Below are 21,863 nucleotides of genomic sequence, written 5' to 3'. Positions count from 1 at the left end.
GCCCAAGTCCCCACATGGAGATACAGTGAGTGTGGTGGGACACTGTGGGACGGGGCACAGTGCTGCAAGGAAGCTGGGCGGGCAGCACACTTTCTCCCGGTCGTCCTCACAGACTGGCTCCTGTGTGAATCCACGGGGAGCCCAACCAGGCCCTGTGGTCCCAGTGGCTGCAGCCCAGCTCACCCAGAAGAGGCAATGCAGGTGCGGGGAGGGCTCTTCACGGGCATCCAGCACCTGACCACAGGGGTTTCCCCAGCACACGAGCCCTGGTGTCCTGGGGGAGGGTAGCAGGGGGAGTGAGAGAGAACTTGGTGGACACCCCACATTCTCACCACACCTCCGTCCCCATCATCCCCACCCCCCCAGGTAGCTGGTGAAAGGTCACAGCCCCCTACCTGGGCGTCATGGGAGTTGGTCACTACTACCCACTCCCAGTTCCCCATCCCAGCCTGGGGACCAGCCCTGATCAAGCAATCAGGGCCTGCCAGCCACTGGTCACCATTTGCTGGGTGATCGGTGGGCCAATCAGTCCCCCGTTTGCACCAACCTTGGCCTGACACCACCTTCTCACCTGCTCCACTATCCTGCTATGGTCCTGCTCTTTTCAGGGCCTATTGGATCCAGCAGCATCTCCACTGCCGCCCGCTGCCAGCACTGTGTCACTGATGCCCGCCATATTCCGTGCCACCCCCTGGTGGTCAGCGCACATCATAGTGAGTGGTCGAATTCCCAGTTGAGGGGACAATTTGCATATTAGATTTTTATTATATAGGATGGGTGGCCAACTGTAAACAACTCTCCAGAAAGCTGTGCCCTAAACATTTGAGCAACCATCCACCCCTGCCTATGAAGCATACAAATGCTTATACTGCTCTTGGATTTCTCAGGACAGAATTGAGGGACAGACTCTTTCAAAATCCATTTAAGTTCTTTGCAATATCACTATTACTCTGGGTTATTAATGCAAGACCAAATATAATGTCATGAATAAATTCATTCTTCAAAGTATAATGTGCTCAAAAAATAGCTAAGTCTATTTACCATCTTCAAATATGGTTGAAAGAAATAAAAAATGAAATATAATAAACATCACAAAGCCTTCGAGATATGGAAAAATTAACAATATATTGGGTACTGGCAGAGTAAATTCTTCAGGAAGCCAAAGAGACAATGTAAAAGAGAGTCCTTTAAGACAACGATGAAATCAAGCTCCAGGCTAAATAGCGGGAAGCATTCTGTGGAAGAAAATGTTAAAATCTCATATCTTTAATCCTTATTTCTCCTGAGAAGCTAAAAATATAAATTTCATACTTTAATCCTATCCTATTGTATAAAGATTTCTGCGTAATAAAGAAGCCACTGGGATTTGGAAAAACTTCATTTGCTGGAAAAAAAAAAAGAGGTCACTTGACAATAGAAGGAAAGATCATAACCAGGGTACCTGGGTTTACCTTTGCTTTGCGAAAGTGGTAGACCACCAGCATGCTAACGAAGTCCAGCAGCATACACAGGGCTTGGAAGGAGATGATAGCCAGTCGCAGATATTTATCCTCCTGGACAAAGCAGGGGCTGTCATCGGCACAGTAGGGGCAGCCCTCCCTGCAGGGTAGGCAGACATGGGCTTCTTCTGACACATCTTTCGCTCTTTCTGCAAAATGGTGATCCGGACCCCTTCCTGAAAGTTTCCAAATAAAACTACATTGTCATTGCATTTCTGAGGTAGGCGAGACTTAGTACAGAGTCAAAACACATCTTTCACCTCTTCGTTCGTTTTCCTTTTTATTAAAGACCTTTGGTCAACCTTTTTGCTAGAGAATAGAGTTACTTTGACTTTAGACTCAAACAAAAGTTTTTTACCCCTTTGATTTAAAAAAAAAAAAATTGTCATTCAAAGTAACTAAGGAAAATTAGCAAACATGGAAAATAAAACTCCATGCAGGAATTAGTCTTCTAAATCTTTTATATCATTATCTACCAATCACCAACAGATACTCCCTATGGCACAAATAATATTCATAAATATTTGTTCAAGAGCTAACCATAAGGCAGGACAAGAAAGTTGTGTCTTTCCTGCACCAAATAAATACACATAACACATCTAGATGGCACAAAATCCAAAGTGAGACTTTGATTGCTCCTTAATTTAGAAGGATCCTCATCTATCAGGTTCATTAGATCTAAATTGGATAAAATGGTACTTAATGGACAGTTATTCAGTGTGCAATTGCATAATGATAGTGTATCCTTTCCCAGGGTATAATCCATACTTACAGGCTACTGTGTAATTTCCCATTTTGCATGCCCATAGGATATTTCTGCACTGTTAACTAACTGCTGCTATGATCCTCCCTTTAATGTTAGATTCTTCTGTTTCAGTGATCAAACTTTGCTCTGAAGCCCACAGGTAAAGATTCTCTTTAATTGTTGAGTATACCATTGGAAATGATCCAATTAACAGCATATACTAAAATAAATCAAAAAAAGAAAACCTTTTCCAATGCTGAACTCAACATGAAAGGGATCAGTGAATAAATAACCAGTTTAGTATATCACACAACCACATAGTTTGATATATACCACAACCTTGATTGATTAACGAATTTGGGAAAGAGGTTATTCTGATTAATAGCATTTTAATAACACAAAATTTAACACAAAATCTTTATTACTTTCAACTCTTATAAAAGGTTCATAATTCTTTGAAAATACATTTGTCTGCCTTCCTTCCTTAATAGATATAATAGCAAAAACATAATTGAATCTACTTTAATAATTCAGAATATATTGTTTTGTAAGAGCCATCATTCTGTGAAAAGTGTATGAATTTAAGTGTCCAGCAGATATGGTTCCCATCGCTGGAGAGCTCGATGGCATTAGGTAACTCTCTTGACCACTTTGAGTTTTAGTTTACTAATGTATTAAATGTGAATTGCTGTGGGTTTTATATGAGATAATGTATATACAGGGTGGGGTAAAAGTAATTTACAGCTGCTTGTATGGAAAATAATATAATACTTAATACATGATATTACAACAATAAGCTTTATTTTGTGTACTCACAACTGGATACCTACTTTTGCCCCACCCTGTAAATCAGGCTGCCCAGCTTTCTCTTCTCCAAACATGGGAGGTGCAAAGAGGAACTAGGAATCTATTGCTGTCTTAAGGAAAGGCACTACTTGTTCAAAAGCAGGGAAGTTAGAAGAAAGAGCTGAAGTAGGAAGAGAAGGAGTGGAAGGATAAGCTCCATTTTAGACCAATTAAATTTGAGATCCAACTTATATTGTCCAAGAGAAATATGCACTAAGAAGTGAGAAACAATACAAAAATGGATTGTAGGAGAAGGATCAGAGTCAGAGAAAGAATCTACAGAGAGCCGTGGGCATGGGTGAGGTCAATTAAGGGAATATATAGGGGAAGAAGTTAGATAGGCAGACGTTTTTACAATATCATACAAGAAAACTTGGATTTACAGGAACATGCTGGAATGTGATCAAAGATAATAAATGAGTAAAGGCTATGAAGTTTAATGATTATTTTATCCTTCATTTATCTTTTAGACAGTAGTTTCCAGAGTGGTAGAATGAAATTAGGTTGTCAGTCCTTAAGAAATAAATATGTGATAAAGTAGAATATTCTTTCCATAAGTGTTCCAGTGAATGAAAAAAAGCTAGGAAAGCTCATGTTTAATAGAAATAGTAATGGGTCAAAAGGACTTCAGACAGGTGTGACACACCTGCCTCCAACCTAATTGGGGACACTGCAAGTTAATCTTCCCCTTTGTCATGTGGGTTTTTGCCTCTCACAGAACCTTTAGTTGCTATAAGTCTCCTCACTTTTAAGTTTTGCCTTTTAACCTTCTTGTCAAGTTTGTCATGAACAGAATACAACAAGAATGCCAGCTTCTCTAATCATCTTCCTAGACATCGCTACCTCCCGGGGACACCAGACTAACTGGATTTTGCAGAATCCTTCTTCCCTGCATAAAGAATCCTTTCCCATTTTGCTTCCCCCTTCCTCTGTCAGATAGGCAGAACTTCTAAGCCTTGGGATAGACAGATCTCCGCCTCTTGACAGCAGGAAGCAGTTACATAAATCAGAGACCTTTGCCTATCTCTCCTTTATACTATTACTAGAGGCCCGGTGCACGAAATTCGTGCACTTGGGGTGGGGTGGGTTCCCCAACCTGGCCTGAGCCTTCTCACAGTGCAGGAGCCCCACAATCGATCTCCCCAAAGAGGTAGGCCCCACCCATCCATCTGGGGCTCCTCGATGGATTGCCCCAAAGAAGTAAGCTGGAGCCGGGGGTCCCGCCTCCAGCCCACGCAGAGCTGTGGGACTCTGGCGTAGCCGTGGGACTCTGTGCAGAGCCGCTGGGACCCGCCACCTCCATGCCACACATGCGGCATCAAGTCCTCGCCCACCCACATGTGCCTTGCCATGCACTTAGCCTCCTGGTGATGGATTGTGATGGCGTGAGGGCATCATGGCGTGAGGGTGTGACAACCACATAGGCTTTTATTAGTGTAGATAAAGAGATTTCTTTTTTCTCAGGGGGGAATGATACTGTTGCAGTAATCTGGTTATTATTTAACAGAAAAAGAATAAAGGGAAGACTAGATAATATAGGCATGCCATTTTTACAGATTTGCTAAAAAGGTGTAATTTAACACTCTCCAAAGTCTGTTCCCCGCTGATCCATGGGGGAAGGAACTGGAAAAAGGCACTTGGACACAAGCCCAGTAAGGTCTAGGTCAGTGATGGTGAACCTATGACACACGTGTCAGAGGTGACACGCGAACTCATTTTTTTGGTTGATTTTTCTTTGTTAAATGGCATTTAAGTATATAAAATAAATATCAAAAATATAAGTCTTTGTTTTACTATGGTTGCAAATATCAAAAAATTTCTATATGTGACACAGCACCAGAGTTAGTTAGGGTTTTTCAAAATGCTGACACACTGAGCTCAAAAAGTTCACCATCACTGGTCTAGGTACATGGGAAGGTGCTTACTCATCAGTCACACCTGGAAGTGAGTCAGTGGCGAGAATAGGCATGGCCTCTGTAAGGGCACGAAACCTGAATATTTAAACTGCTAAACAAAGGGAGTGCCCTCTTTGGGGTTGCTCACTTGCAGTTTGCCCCTGACTCCTGTTGCAGAGGGCACATTCCCCTGCATGCACCCATGTGGCCCCTGGCCATGTGGGCTTCACACAATGGACTAAAGGACAATAACCCAGCTGCACCATGGAACAGAAGCTCTGGACACTGGCCCTACTTCTGCTCTACTAAAACTCTAGCTGCACCTCTTTCAGACTGGGTTAAGGGGCATGGGATGTTACTACCCAAAAAATGTAGCTCCATGGAAATAAAGTCTTCTACCACCTCTCATTGTCCGGTGGGGAATTCTGAAAATGCTTATTTTGGTGACACCCCAAGAACCTCATTCCCATGAACAACAGAGGCACTCCACTCGTGTACTCCTCCGATAACATAAGCAGAGACTATTTAGCATCCTGAGTCACTTAAATCTGAAAAATACTCAGTATGTTAACAGCACAGTGTTATCTGGGGTTTTTTGTTTGTTTTGTAACATATGACCATGGGCAAGCAATTTTAGTCATATTTTAGATAGATTTGACGTGTCCTTTGTAAAATTTTTCACTCATTTTTAACCAAGAAAAATGTGAGAGTTTCTTTTTGCTTAGGAGAAAAACTAACCTAACCCTGACTCTTTTCATGATCATTGTTTTACTTTTGTTGCTCATCCATATATCCCAATTATGGCCCCCTCTACCTTGATATATTTTGTTATTCATATAAACCAAGGTTCTTTTATATTGCTTGCTATGTCCCCCAATTCTAACATACTACAGACTGAGTTACTTGTCTAGATTCTACCTACTGAAGTAGAGGCTGGGAGGTAGAATTCAGGAACACAATTTCAGTCAGTCCTGTTGAATGGTCTGTTCCTACTGTGCAAAGCTGAACTTAACTGCACCTACCATGCCCATCAATCTCTTCACCAACCTGTTACCCAGAGAACTATACCAACTTAGAGAACCTCTCATGACTGATCCACTCTATCTCTGTTTACTATTATTGATGTTCCAAGTCCTTGTGATTATCTTTATTTGCCAACATTCTACTCTGATAGTTACTAGAGTGATTATATATATATATATATATATATATATATATATATATATATATATATATGTATGTATACTAGAGGCCCGGTGCATGAAATTCATGCATGGGGGGTGGGTGTCCTTCAGCCCGGCCTGCCCCGTCTCACAGTCCAGGAGCCCTCAGGGGTGGGAGGAAACCCAGAGATCAGGGGAAGGCATGCCCCCATCACACCTCTGCTGCTGCCACTTCCAGTAGCGCAAGCCTCGGCCGGCCCTGTACCTGAGCCTCAAGCAGCTATGGGCAGCTGGGCAGCTGCCATCTGAGGCATGCCTGCACCTCGGGCCGGCCCTGGGTGGCTGGGGGGCTGAGGGGACTGGGGGACTCTGGAGGCAGGCAAGCAGAGCTTCCAGGCCTGCCTGGGAGTGGACCCGGCCTTGCCATGCACCTGCTGCCCCAGGCGGAGCTGAGGGTACTGGGCACTGCCATCTTGTGGCTCTGGGCTCCACCATCTTTGAAGGTGGGGCAGTCAATTAGCATATTCCCTCCTTATTGGCTGTGGGTGCCACCATCTTTGCAATGGTGTGAGGGTCAATATTATCATATTCCCTCTTTATTAGGTAGTATATATATATATATATCTTGTCTAATAAAAGGTAAAATGCAAGTTAACCTTCACAAAGATAGTGGAGCCCATAGCCACAAGATGGTGGCACCCAGTCCTCTTAACCCTGCTGGAGTCGCCCAGTCCTGGGGGGGGGGCGGGTGGCCACTGAGAATGGGCAGCATGAGCAGCCTGGCAGAATGCTTGCTTCATTGCTGCGGCAATGAGGCAAGCATTCTGCGCCTGGCAGCGGATGGGCCTTTGGCCAGGCCAGGGTGCAGAATGCTTGCATAAGAAGAGAAGGAACCAGTGAGCTGAGCAGAGTCAAGTGGCCCCTGAATCCCAGGCAAGGTCAAGTCTGGGTGGCCAGAGGGTGGAGGGGGCAGAGGATAGTGTGACAGGAGGGGCTAGTGGTAGAGGCACAGGGGTGAAAGCCAGCCCAGAAAGAGAAGGAAGCCCTTTATTGGAGTTCCTGAGAACAGGGAGGGAAGTCGCTTGCATTTCCCAGCTGCGGATGGGCCTCTGGCCAGGTCAGATCATGGAATGCTTGCGATCCGCGCCCTGGCCGCAGAAGGGCCTCTGGGCTGCGGAGAGCCTCTGGGCAGCAGGCACACAGTGGCCAGGCCCTGCAGAGAGCTACTGGCGCAGGGCTACATATATATAACATATATATAAACTGTATGTTCCCTAAAAATAAAACAAATGGTTTTATATCCTTCTTTTGCAGCCTAGATTAAAATTACAAAAGAGCCAATATACTGGGCCATAAAATAAAATCATGACTGCAGAACATACAGTGGAAAAAGCTCATGCACTCCATTATCTTTCTCAGGTAGAACAAAAATAATAGTTAATAGGTATTATGTCTACTGAAGTAGTAACAGCTAGATATAATGTGGGAAATTGACATAATTCCAACCATTCTATGTTTCCTGATATGAGTAATACTAAATTATGTTGGTTAGATAAATGTTTTAATTTTCATAAATAAAAGGCAATTTGTTAGAAAATACATTATGATCACATTTTATTCTTCATGCATAAAAGTATTGCCAGATCAACTCACAAATGTCAAATAGTAATGTGCTATAATGAGAAACTTCCTCTTTAATATTGCCTGAATGTTTTTTGACTATGAGAAATTTATGAGGTTCTATAAGGGACACAAAGTGATAAAATGGAGAGAAAACAAAAAGTTGGAGACCTGATTTCTAAAGCTCAAAACAGCTAAAATTAAAGACAGAGCTTTCTACATTCATTATTTCCTATAGAGCTCAAAGCATGATGATATAATCTTCTAGTTCCAAAAATACAGGGTGTCCCCCCAAAACATAAACACAATTTTTAAAAATATATATATTTTATTGATTTTTTACAGAGAGGAAGGGAGAGGGATAGAGTTAGAAACATAGATGAGAGAGAAACATCGATCAGCTGCCGCCTGCACAATCCATACTAGGGATGTGCCCACAACCAAGGTACATGCCCTTGACCGGAATCAAACCTGGGGCCCCTGAGTCCACAGGCCGATGCTCTATCCACTGAGCCAGACCAGTTAGGGCAACATATACACACTTTAACAGCTGATTGCTCAATTTTGAGAATGAAATGTATTTATACATTTATAAATTATTCAAAGTGTGTGTATACATTTTTGGGACACCCTATATTTTATCAATTGATGCTGATTAATTATGTCTCTAGGACAAGGGAATATATTCAGCTAGTAAAAATGATTCTACTACTAATTAATAATAATGAGGTTTTTAATCTACTGAAGGGTACCTTAAATTTATGATGGTTTAAATTTTTAAGACCCTAGTGGTCAGGGGCCATGGTTTATATACCTGTTTACACACTCAACACTGAACATAGTATTTTCTCCATATTTGATTATCATCAAATAATTGCTAATGATGAATGTATTCTCCCAAAAGAATACATTAATTGATCTGTAGTACAAATATATAAGTGAAAATCTGTTTAGAAATCATTGTGGATGATATTTTGATTTGGAAATGTCAGCGCTGAGTAACTTGAAATAATCTACCATCCACAGAATCCCAATCTGCTTTGCTCAAGTTTGAAAATGAAGGTGATATTTGCAACTTTCAGATAAAACAAATACTTCCTGAAAATAAAGGCAAATATGAAGAGTTATGAGCTTTGGCTGCAGCAGCTTTCAGATTATTATATGGGTGATTGAGTATGCTGCCTAGAGCAGTGGTTCTCAACCTTCCTAATGCTGCCACCCTTTAATACAGTTCCTCATGTTGTGTTGACCCCCAATTTCATTGTTACAAATTGAACATAGTTAAAGCATAGTGATTAATCACAAAAACAATATGTAATTATATATGTGTTTTCTGCTGGTCTTAGGTGACCCCTGTGAAAGGGTCGTTTGACCCCCAAAGGGGCCGCGACCCACAGGTTAAGAACCACTGGCCTAGAGCATAAATACAGAGAAGGACATTGGGAGAAGGTTACAGGAGCACCACAGGACAGCTGAGAAATCTAAAACACTCACCTGTAAGTGTGCGATTATCAAGATAAATTGGGACAATTTGTGGAAAATATGTTAACCTATTTGCTTACTGTAACTTTATTACAGTAACATTAGTAAAAAAAATATTTCTGGACTTTCTTTACATAAATATGCAGGTGGGGCAAAAGTAGGTTTATAGTTGTTTGTATGGAAAACAATACAATAATTAATAAGTAATAATACAAGAATAAACTCTGATTTTCATGTATACACAACTATAAACCTACTTTTGCCCCACCTTGTGGTTTTATCCTATCTAATAATAGACAAACATGGTAATTAACCATACCTCCGACACACTTCCCATTGGCTAATCAGGGAGATATGCAAATTAACTGCCAACTAAGATGGTGGTTAACCGCCAACAAAGAAGGCAGCTAATTTGCATACTGCAGGCAGGGTAGGACAGCGTAAGCCACCATCCAGGGCCCTGTGTGCGACCTGGGTGTGGGCGGGGGCTTGGGCGAAGGGAAGCGGCGCCAATCGCCTGGCTGGAGCCCTCGCCCGCCCACCGGAGACAGGGGGCCCACTCCTGTGTGTGACCCGGGGGCGGGCAGGGGATTAGCGGCATCCCTTGCCTTAGCATGAGCCCTGCCCGCCTGCCGGCAGCTAGCCAGCCCAGGGTCAGGAAGGCAGGAGGCGGCCCTAGAGCATTGGAGCCACCGGGGCTCTCCCCGCTGTCCATGCTTCATGAATCCCAAGTTTCCGTGGAAGCGATGGCTGCAGGACACAGAGCGGGAGACAGGGGAGCAGGCCAAGTGCAGCTCAGGCTTGACGGAGGGCATCGGCATGGAGGAGATCTCCCCAGCGCCTGCTGCCAGGGAGATCTCTGCGCTGGTGCCCTCTGTCAAGCCTGAACAGCACACTCGGCCTGCTCCCCTGTCTCCCACTCTGAGTCCTGCAGCCGCTGCCTCCGCGGAAACTTGGGATTCATGAAGAGCGGGCGGTGGAGAGGAGGAGGCACCTAAGAAGTCCCCGGCCTCCGGTGCCAGGAGCTGGGAACTTTGTGCCGGGGCTTGTGCCGGGGCGCTCCCAGCGAAGTTGGTGGCAGAGGGGAGCTGGGACTCTGGCCACCACCGCTGCCACCTCCCAGCTGGCTCCAGGCACTTGGTGCACTGGCTACTGCTGCTGCTTTGGCTGCTGGAAGCTCCGCTGCTGCTTGGGGTCCAGGCACAGGAGGCTGGCCAGGGGCCTGGGCCAGGTCAGCAGCCCACACCGCCGCCTCAGCAGCAACAGAGCGGGCAGCAATACAATGATGAGCAGGGCCTGAGCCCTGCCCACCCACCGGGGACATGGGGCCCTCTCCGAGAGAGAGAGAGAGAGAGAGAGAGAGAGAGAGAGAGAGAGAGAGAGAGAGAGAAGAGAGAGAGAGAGGAGGAATTTGGCACCCCGCATCCCTCCCTGATCAACCACTGTGATTCCAAGCCAGCGAGGGCTGCCTTCAGGCTGCAGCTCCAGGTCCCTCATCCCCACCCCAGGCCCGAGAGCACAGTGCTGGGAAGGGGCACCCAGGGGTTCGGGAATGCAGCGCAAGGGGCCAGCATGACATTGGGTGGGGGGCTGTGTTTACAGCGCCAAGTTCCCCACTCTGCCCTGGCCCACATCCCTCCTCCTTCCCCTCAGAGGGCCAGCTCCTGCCTACATGCTTGCTGGGCAGGCCCAACTGCACCAGGGAGTGAGCCATGGAGATCAGGATGGCCACTTCCTGGGATGGGATGGCCGGACCACAGGGATTCATGAGGGCGATGAGGCCCATGGGGCATGCACAGCCCTCCGGCAGTGGGGGTAGCTGGCCAAGCCAAGTCTGGCTTCAGTGGGGCCAGTGGGAGCCCGAGGCCACCCCAACCCCCACAGGTCCTGGGCAGAGGGTGGCTCAGTGGAGAGTGGTATCTCCATGCATGGTGCCCAGGGGTGGCTGTCAGCTGCTGCAACCCCACCCCATGCTTCAGGGAGGGAGAGAAGGCTCGCAGCCACCAGAGCCCTGGGCTGCACCGCCTGGCCTGTGCCTCAGCCTGCCTGGTTGGCAGGGTCCAGAGAAGGTGAGCTGTTACCTTCTCCCAGTGGTAGAACAGGGAGGAGCGTACTGGGTGAAGGGAGGGGACCTCAGCTGGTATCCTCCTGGTGTGGGCCCTGGCAGGGGCCTGTGCAGAAATACCAGGGCACAGTTGTTTCGGTGTCTCGGTGAAGTTTGCAACTGACCCAAGGAGGAAACCTGAGAGGGGAAAGGCCGGGAGGCATGAATTGCCAGCACTGTAGCCACTTGAAAACAGCTCCACTTGGAATGTGAGGCGGCTGTATGTTCAGCTGAGAAGTGAGGGGGCTGAACTACACCATCGCTGGGCTCCTGTCAGTCCAAGGCCCAAGCGTCCACCATGACAAGGGGAGAACAGAGCGAGGGGCCCGGAGGAAGGGAGGACAATTTAAGAAAACCGTGTCTAGACTTTCCCCAGCCCTCTCCTTCTTTCTGCTGCCTACAAGAGCCCCAGGCCCGGCCACAGTTCTGTGTCCACCTTTTAGTCCCCTATTCTCCAACCGCAGAGGAAAGAAATAAGGAAGGAGTCTGTGCTGCCTTCAGAAAGTATCTATATACCTGATTGGCCAGTTGCCTTCCTCAGAGGGAGGGCCAGACTGTGGCTTAGGCCTGCTCCTCACAGGGACATCAGTAGGACATCCTGTGAGGGCTCCCAGACTTAGAGGGGGCAGGCTGGGATGAGGGATGCCCCCCGAGTGCACGAATTTTTGTGCACCGGGCCTCTAGTATTTATATAAATTAGTAAAAACTATAAGCTTTGGAATGGATAATAAACCATAGTGTATTTAGTCAATGGAATTCTATGTAACTATTAAAATTATGTTTAAGAAAACTATGTATGGTATTCAAAATGAATGTAATACGAAGGTTTTAGAAATATCTTATATACAGATATTTGTATAAAAAAAAACTTAAGTGACCAACACATTTTCAAATGGCTCTTTAAATTCTATTTTTTTATACATTCCAAAGTTTCTCTAATAAGCATGCGTCTTTTCTATAATAAAAACAAATATTTTAGCCAAAACCGGTTTGGCTCAGTGGATAGAGCGTCGGCCTGCGGACTGAAGGGTCCCAGGTTCGATTCTGGTCAAGGGCATGTGCCTGGGTTGTGGGCACATCCCCAGTGGGAGGTGTGCGGGAGGCAGCTGATCGATGTTTCTCTCTCATCGATGTTTCTAACTCTCTATCTCTCTCCCTTCCTCTCTGTAAAAAATCAATAAAATATATTTAAAAAAAACAAAAACAAAAAAAACAAATATTTTAAACCCAGGACCCTATATATATTAAAGTAAATTTTTGCTCCAAACTCCAAAGTTCTAATCAAATCACCAAGGCTACATTATTGAAAAATTTCAGACTTTGAATATATGTAATATTCTTACCTTATTCATAGATAAAATTAGGTTTCTGTAACTTTTAATTTTGATATAATTACAAAAGAACATTACAAAAATTCTAAATAAGTGGTTAAAAAATACTAATCCTATATAATAAAAGGCTAATATGCAAACTGTTCCCACAGGAGTTTGACAGACCAGGAGTTCAACCGCTTCCTGTGATGTGCGCTGACCACCAGGGGGCAGCACAGAATGAAGGAAGGCCCCGATTGGCCCTGATTGGCCAGGCCTAGGGACCCTACATGTGCATGAATTTTGTGCACCGAGCCTCTAGTATATAATATACATCATATATACTAGTGGCCCGGTGCACAAATTTGTGCACGGGAGGAGGGTGTCCCTCAGCCCAGCTTGCACCCTCTCCAATCTCAGACCCTTTGGGGGATGTCGACTACTGGTATAGGCCTGATCCCAGGATGTCCGACTGCCGGGATCGGGTCTAAACCGGCAGTTGGACATCCCTTTCACAATCCTGGACCGCTGTCTCCTAACCACTCACCTGCGTGCCTGCCTGATTGTCCCTAATTCGTGCACGGGAGCAGGAAGTTCCTCAGCCTGGCTTGCACCCTCTCCAATTCGGGACCCCTCAGGGCTGCTGGCACCTAACTGCTCACCTGGCCTGATCCCCCTAACTGCTCTCCCCTGATGGTCTGATACCCTTAACTGCTCTCCCCTGATGGTCTGATACCCCTAACTGCTCTACCCTGATGGCCTGATCCCCCTAACTGCTCTCCCCTGCTGGCCTGATCCCTCTAACTGCTTTCCCCTGATGGTCTGATACCCTTAACTGCTCTCCCCTGCCATCCTGATCCTCCTAACTGCTCTCCCCTGCCTGCCTGATCACCTCTAACTGCCTCTGCCTCAGCCCTGCCACCATGGCTTTGTCCGGAAGGACGTCCAGAACCTCATCTGGAAGATGTTCAGTCTAATTAGCATATTACATTTTTTTAGTATAGATGCCACCTTGCCTAAAAATGCAGGTTGTTAGCAGGTTTTCCCATCATGGAAAGAGAGCCCGCAGTAGCATCCTGGGTTCTGACCAGGGCTTAAGCACTCATGCTTTATCTCAGCAGATGAGATTCCTAGAAGACTCTTGGATGTACCTTGAACATTTCTATCGATTTTGCCAAACCATCCTCCAAAAATGTTGAATCACTTTAAACTCCCACCAGCAACCATTCATGTGCCCTCTGTCCTACTTTGATGCCAGTATCATTGATTTTCCCCTAGAAGCTTCCCTCCCCTCAGCCAGGACTGCTTGGCACTTGAGCCAAACTCACTGTTCAGCCCAAGACTTGATTTCTTGAGATAGAATTATGGAGGAGGAAAAATAGTTTTCCTCTACCCTTTTGAGTTCTTAGCGGAGGCCCTTGTAATGAAAGACCGATTACCAAGAGAAAAACTAAAGTTCATTAACATGTGTACCTCGGGTATATGTGGGAGATCCCAGGGAAAAATGAATAACTTCCCAAAGTGGCTTAGAATCCAGATTTAAATACCTTCTTTCTAGGGAAAGGGGACGGGAGATGTAGGCCTCTTAGAGGAGAGTACATGATTTTTAGGAAAGATGAATGGGGGTGGGGGAGATAGTTTGTAACAAAGTTTGGATGTGATGTCAACTTCTAGTCTCCTGCCCTGTGACAGGAGTCAGTCTTCACTGGCTGATGGCACTTTTCCCATCAAGGGAACCTTTTGCGGGGTCCGATTTTAGGCAGAGAAGGAGACTTCAGGGAAAACCTCTCCTTGCATTTGCTGTTTTACAAGCATCTGCAGGTCAAGATCGTCAATATAACAACATGGCATATGTTGGGGTGGTCTGTTCTCTGACCTTCAGAATAAACCCAACAAAAGCTTGTTTCCTCTCTTAGATAATTTGCCACAGTAGCGTTATTCCCTGGAAACAGTACTCTGACCAGTATTCTGATCACTTCCTGGGAGTGATCATAACATACCCTGTGTTTGTAGAAAGGTGTGGGCCATATCACTAAATAATCAGGGTCAGTTTTCTCATCTTGTGGAAAGGGAGATAAAGTTATGATAGTTTATCTCCCTTTCCACAGGTTTCCTGCTGGTTTGTGTCTCTGCTGCAGCCAGCCGTGGGCAAACTACGGACCGCGGGCTGGATCCAGCCCGTTTGAAATGAATAAAACTAAAAAAAAAAAAAAACCGTACCCTTTTATGTAATGATGTTTACTTTGAATTTATATTAGTTCACACAAACACTCCATCCATGCTTTTGTTCCGGCCCTCCAGTCCAGTTTAAGAACCCACTGTGGCCCTCGAGTCAAAAAGTTTGCCCACCCCTGGTAGGGGCTGCTGGGTGCCGGCCCCCCTGCAGGCTGTGTCTGTGCTCCTCTGACCCCAGCGCCGAGGTGGAGCTTGAGGCTGCTGGGTGCAGGTCACCCTGAGGGCTGTGTCTCTGCTCCTCCAACCCCAGCGCCAAGGCGGGCCTTGGGGCTGCAGGCTTGTGTCTCTGCTCCTCTGACCCCAGCAGCGAGGTGGGGCTTGAGGCTGCTGGGTGCCCGACCCCCTGCAGGTTGTGACTCTGCTCCTCTGACCCCAGCGCTGAGGCGGGGCTTGGGGCTGCTTGGTGCCGGCCCCCCTGCGGGCTGTGTCTCTTCTCCTCCATCCCCCTGGCAGCACTGACCAAGCAGGCCCAGAGGCCCTCCACCAGCCGGTTGAGGCAGAACGCCTGCATCGTCACCAGGCTTCGCTCTGCACTTGGAGCCTATGTATGCAAATTAGCCGCCATCTTTGTTGGCAGTTAATTTGCATATCACGCTAATTAGCCAATGGGAAGGGTAGCGGATGTACGGCTAATTACCATGTTTCTCTTTTATTAGATGGGATATTATGAAATATTATTTAGCCATTAAGAAAAGATGTCTTGCCATTTGTGACAATATGGATAAACCTTGAGCACATGATGCTGTGTGGGATCAGTCAGACAGAGAAAGACAAGTACTGCATGATATCACTTATACAAAAAGATCAAAACTATAAAAAACTGAGAGTAAAATGGTGGTTATTACCAAGGAATGGGAGATAGAGGGTATAAGATTGATGGTGTTTGAGGGTACAAATTTGTAATGAGCAGTAAATAAGCCATAGAGATCTAAAGCACAGTATAATAAATATGGACAATAATATTGCACCATAATGACATAATGTGATAAATGTTGCTTCAATGGCAATCATACTACAATATATAAATGTATCAAAATAACACACCATATAACTTAAATTTATGAAATATCATAGGCCAAATTTATCAATTAAAGGATCCCATATACCCTTTACTAAGATTCATTAATTATTTACATCCTACAGTACTTACTTTATCATTTCTCTTGATAAATAGATGTTTATAAATTTATATGTGTAGTATTTTTTCTGAATCAATTGAGAATGAAGTTAGAGATATTGTCCCTTTCCCATAAACACTTCAATTTATATGTCCTAAGAAAAAAGCGTTCTCATACAAAACCACATTATGATTATCAAAGTTGGGAAATTTAACATTATACAATCTTTTTTTAATGAATAGGTCATATTAAAACTTCATCAGTTCTCACAGTAATGCTCTTTGCAGCTATTTGTATCCACCCAGGATGAAATCTAGGATCATGCCTTGCATTTAGGTGCCATGTCTCCCATCTCTGATCTGGAACATGAGTAAGACAATAAAGTACTTTTTCTCATCTTCCAAAATGTTTTTCTGATCAGGTTGTGCATTTTGATGAGTTTTGTAAGGTTTTTGTTTTGCAAACTAAAAATCAGCAAATTTTTAAGAATGTATCACATAGCCAACACACAGCTGTTGAAAAATAGTGTGTATTAAATGCATATAATAAATAGTAAATTGTGTACCTGTATTTTACTGTTGACTTTGACTTCACTTTTCATCATTACACTAGGAAATGGTGATGATTTCTTAATGAGTCCCTCATTTTTATGTTGTTATTTTAAACTCTGAATTGCTTATTGTTATTCTAATAGGGTTAGAATAGTTAACACTATTAACAAGGCCTTTCTAAATATTTCACCCCATTTGGGAATTTTTTAAAAATCTACTGAAATAAGTTAGACAATTCAAAATAACTAAAAAAAATACAGAGATACAGTTTTAAATAGTTTGCTTAGACATTCTATCACTTTACTAATCTGAATTTCAGTTAATAATGTTGTCATTCCTACCTAACCATACCTGTTTATACACACACACAAACACACACACACACACACACACACACACCAGAAAATAATAAAATACATTATTCATTAACTAAAAGTTGTCCTTATAAATAATGTTATGTATTAGTATCTTAAATTTTTCCCTTGAATATGGTATTATCATCCTTTTTCCTTTAAAGGGAATTGCAAATGGAATTAGAAGGTAACATTGTGGAAAAATTCTATTTGAATGCCTACTTCCAAAAACATTTACATTTGTGTACATTGAGAAATTTTGTCATCCACCATGAAAACCCAAGTGACATTGCTGATGAAACACTAGAACTTTCAAGAAATTTTCTTAAAATATCTTTTTATTTTGCTTTTCTTAACTGAAGATTTCAACTAATGAACAAATTAAAGGGGCACTTTTATCCTATTCCTTTTTTTAATTAAAAACATACATATTTTATTAAACACTTAGGTTAATATTCCATTGGAATAAATTATAGAAGTATCAAATGTAACCACATTTTTATGATTTGGGGCACATATTGTGAAAATGTACCCCAGAAAGTTTTCTTCCTATGTTTTATTGAAGAAAATAGTCAGTGTCTGATTTAGGAGAGAATGAGTTGTTGAAGGGAGTAGTGTGGATTGAAACAAAAGTTATATATGTCATGTCTTCATAGTATAAACTTTATATAGAATTATCAACATAATATTAATTGCTCTGCTGATTAAGTTTCTTAAATGCCAGTTGTATAAAACTGTGTCTTCACAAGGGCAAAAATGTAACATTTGGACATTTGAATATATGGTTAGACGTTCATCCTTTAAGGACATTTAAATCTTAAAACTCTTTGACCTGATTTACTAATATTGGACAGAATTGTGTTTTACTCAAGACTGCCCTCATTTGTTATTTGTGGGTATTGTAATATGTTTGGGGAAGATGCGGGTCTTTCCTGGAAACTTAGAAACCTCACTTTTTAAATCACTTCTTTTACTCCAGTTGCTAAAAATATATCTGGCACATAGTCAGTGCTAAGTGATATTTTTGACAGATGAATTTTCAGACATATAAGTTAATGAAGAAACCAGCTGATCAGAGGTGCCTTTTGGGGGATGTTGTGGCCCTCAGTGATAAGAATAAATTCCAGCAGAGGATATAGCCTGGACCTTTGCAAGACCACGCCCATGTGCTTAATATATCATGACCCCCTCCTCCTTCCATTCCACAGGCATGCAGAAAAAAGGTGAGTCATAGACAACGAAAATAGCTCATCTGGAAGTAACAAAGAATTAAGTAAGACATGGAGAGCCCAGCATTAGCTCTAGGTATAAATAACACTCATATTAGAGTAAACATATCCTTCTTTCCCATACACATATTTGCTTTTTCATTAGAATTGGAGGGAACATACTCATCAATCAAAATTTGAAGTTAAAATGCTGCAATGAACTAACCATGGGAAGATTAATTGTTATTTGTTATTTCATCTGATTAGAATGAAGAAGTAATCTGCCTCCAGTCTTCAGATAGGTAAAACCACATCCAAAAATTAAGTAAAAAAAGGCACATGCACATGAGTAGCTCTAATACATTAAAGAGATTTCTGTGGATATTTGTTTCAATATTTATAATATCTGAAAAGAGAGAACAGTTAGCAGACTGTGGTTATACATAGACTGCTATACAAAAATATTTTTATTGTTAGAACATGAATATATACTTGCATATCTTAAAATCAGGATTAGCTAATATACTTTCATATACTTACATCATGAATGGCTAACTGTGAAAATAGATTCAAACTGAAGCCCACTGCAAAAGTTTAAAATTTATAACTCTCACTATGGCTATAGTTAAGAGCTCAATCTTTCTACGTATTTCTACATGCTTACCTCTGTATCTTATACTCACTTTTCTATTGACTTTTAGATTTTTATGCATTACAAGTGACTTTAGTGATATTTTTAAAAATAAAAATACCACCTTACATAGATTTTAGGAAGATTCTAATGTGAATTATAAAATTAATAAACACAGATTTTTGCTTATTGGCAATTCATTCATTCAATCAGCACAACACCCAATCCTATATAATAAAAGGCTAATATGCAAATACACGGAACAGCAGAACAACCAAACAATTGAACAACTGGTCGACATGATGTGCACTGACCACCAGGGGGAGCGCTCGGAACATGGTGGGCATCAGCCATGGCAGGATGGTGGAGCAGGTGAGTGGGGGTGCCAGACCAAAGTGGGGCATCGGTCGCTGTCATAGGGGCGAGCCTCTTGTGGTTACTGAAGACTCTTTGCTCCTGCGCCCTGTGGTCCCGCCTAGTGCTCACACCTGCTGCTGGCGCCCAGTGCTGGCCTCGATCACTCAGTGCCATCAGCGGGTGCTAGCAGCAGCTGCCGGCCCCGATCACCCCTGAGGGCTTTTCTACCTCCCCCTGTTCCTGAGCGGCGAATGGGGCAGCAGCCGCCACTCGCACCCACTGATGGTGCCAGCCATGCTCGCACCCACTGCTGGCACCGGCCCTAATCACTCTGTGCCATCAGCAGGTGCAAGTAGGGCTGGTGCCATCAGTGGATGGGAGTGGCAGTGGCAGGAGTGGGGCTGCTAGCAGACAGGGGACTGGGGACCTCAGTGAGAGGGGCCGGGTGGGGGTGCGGAGGATGGTCCGAGACCCACCCCTGTGCCCACTGCAGCCTCGCGGACCACTGTTCCTTTCAAGGTACACAAATTCGTGCACTGAGCCCCTAGTACATAAATAAAAGGACTATATTCTCCATATTCACCTTAGTATAATAATCACTATAATTGTGGGAATATAATATGTTATCTCATCAACTACTCACAACTACCAAAGGAATAGATTTTACTATTTGTGCTTTATGAATAAGGGAAGAGAGCCTCAGAATGCATGAAAAAACTTGCTCAGGTCTCCTGCTAGTAAGTAGAGACAAGATTGAAATCCATCTGTCTGACTCAAAGGCCAACCTAATACACAGAGCCCACCAGAGTATAATTTCATCTGAGTCAGTTATTTGGAGTTGTGAACAATTTCCTCTAGAAAAACAAACAAACAAAAAAAAAAACCACTGTGGCCTATTGTGAACACTGGGATGATCGTTGAGTGGGAAACACACTCACTGAGTGGTCCTAGTTTTCTATTACTGCTGTAACAAACTACCAAAACCCTGGAGTCTTAAAACTACACAAATTTATGTTTCTTCCTACTTAAAGACTAATATAGCAATATTCATTCTATATTTCTGTAGCTCAAGCACATGACATGGGTCTCGCTGGGCTAAAATCAAGATCCCGGCAGGTCAGCACATTTTTTCTGGAGGACCTAAGGAAGCATCTATTTCCTTGCCTTTTCCAGCTTCTTGAGACCACCAACATGCAAATGTTCTAATGTCTAAATAACAGTGTAATAATGGATTAAAATGAGGTAAGTAAATAATAAATTAAATAAGGACAAACCTAATAAAGTAAAATTTTACCTAGAAGGTGAAGAGAAAGATGTTTGGAGGGCTGAGTATTAATTATATCTCAGAGCCGGGCCTATATTAAGGACAAACTGAACTAAAAATATTTGGGACTTGGAAATATGTTTCTCTGCTGGGAAGTGGAGCAGATACTAGATGAAAGTATGAAAATGGGCATATTATATGAGAAAATGGGTAAACAGAATAAACACAAGATTTTAAATACTGATCATAAAAAATAACAATATTTTTCAACATATGATATGTAACAACTACCATAATTAGAATTTATATTGATTACTTCATTTAACCCTTGTAACAATTGTATAAAGCAAGTGATAGTATAACAATTTTATATATGACATAGAGTTTAGGGAAGATAAATTATTTAGCACAGTGAAAATAAATAATAGATCCAGGATTCAAACCTAAGTAAGACTTATTCCAAAGATCCTGTTCTTAATTAGTGTGTGAAAACATGGTAGCTATTTAGCTCTGAGATTAGAAACTAGGGAAGTCTAATGTGTTTGGGGTATTTCCCAATAATTGCAAAGAACATAGTCAGAGATAAACAGGCAAGTGCAATTGTCAATAGCCCACGAAGATTAGCAGCACTGAGTACTTTTCTGCTGGCACTAACTCCATCTGCCAGCTACATTTACTAACTGATCCCCAAGCCCTACAAGCAGGAAAAATGAAAGAGGTTGTGAAGATTGAAAATTAGGGAAATGACTGAGAGAAACATCAGCCCAGTAGTTAGGTGAAGAATTTTGCTACTACACCTAGAGTAAAACTGATTCAGACTAGGTTTCTACAATACAGCAAAAGTGAACCAGATCACAAGATTTAAGACCAATAGCAAAAGTGATTATGCCAATTATGAGATTCTGATGTTCAAGCTCTTTTTCTCTGAAAGTCAAATATCTTAAACTTTCTAGCCATGAAACAGAAGAGAGATAGGGAGTGTGAGACCCAAGAACAACAAAAAGATAGGTTAGCTTTGCTGAAAAGTTTGCTTATAGCTCAGTCTCTATTTTCAAAGAGCTTCCCTTCCTTTTTTCCAAAGACTATATGTTTTTAAAAACTCTACGTTTTTGTATTTCCTCCCCCCACCCCAATAATAGCACCCGGGCTGGCAAACCAAGAATTGTCATCTTTAGGTGTGGGTCATTTGTAATTTGGATGTATCTGGGACTGTACATGAGCTGAAGTCAATCCCAAGATTAGAGGTAAGACTGAAAGGCTGATAATGTGTCTACATAAAAGAAAAGAAATTTCACTGAAAATAGACTTTGTGCTAAGATAGATGGATTTAAGGAAGATGAGCTTCTCACAAGCTTGTATTTCATCAACCAGAAAGTGAACAACCTGGATTTGAAGGGACAGTTATATGTCAGCACTTGGTTATTTTGAAACCCTGCTACTACTCAGACATCAGATCCTATTAGCTCTCAATGTCAAGAGAGA

General features: G+C 43.0%; 1 protein-coding gene across 1 annotated transcript in view; it reads right to left on the bottom strand.

Moving 5' to 3' along the window:
- Positions 1-21,863, bottom strand: part of GPR158 (G protein-coupled receptor 158) — a 392,719-nt gene that overhangs the window by 156,369 nt on the left and 214,487 nt on the right. The window contains exon 4 of the mRNA XM_059660955.1: positions 1,452-1,675. Coding sequence (XP_059516938.1) covers positions 1,452-1,675 — 224 coding nt within the window. The remainder of the gene's footprint in view (positions 1-1,451; positions 1,676-21,863) is intronic.

This window comes from Myotis daubentonii, chromosome 1, assembly GCF_963259705.1.
Source record: "Myotis daubentonii chromosome 1, mMyoDau2.1, whole genome shotgun sequence".
In the NCBI taxonomy this organism is placed as follows: Eukaryota; Metazoa; Chordata; class Mammalia; order Chiroptera; family Vespertilionidae; genus Myotis; species Myotis daubentonii.
This window is presented reverse-complemented; position numbering and strand designations above follow the sequence as displayed.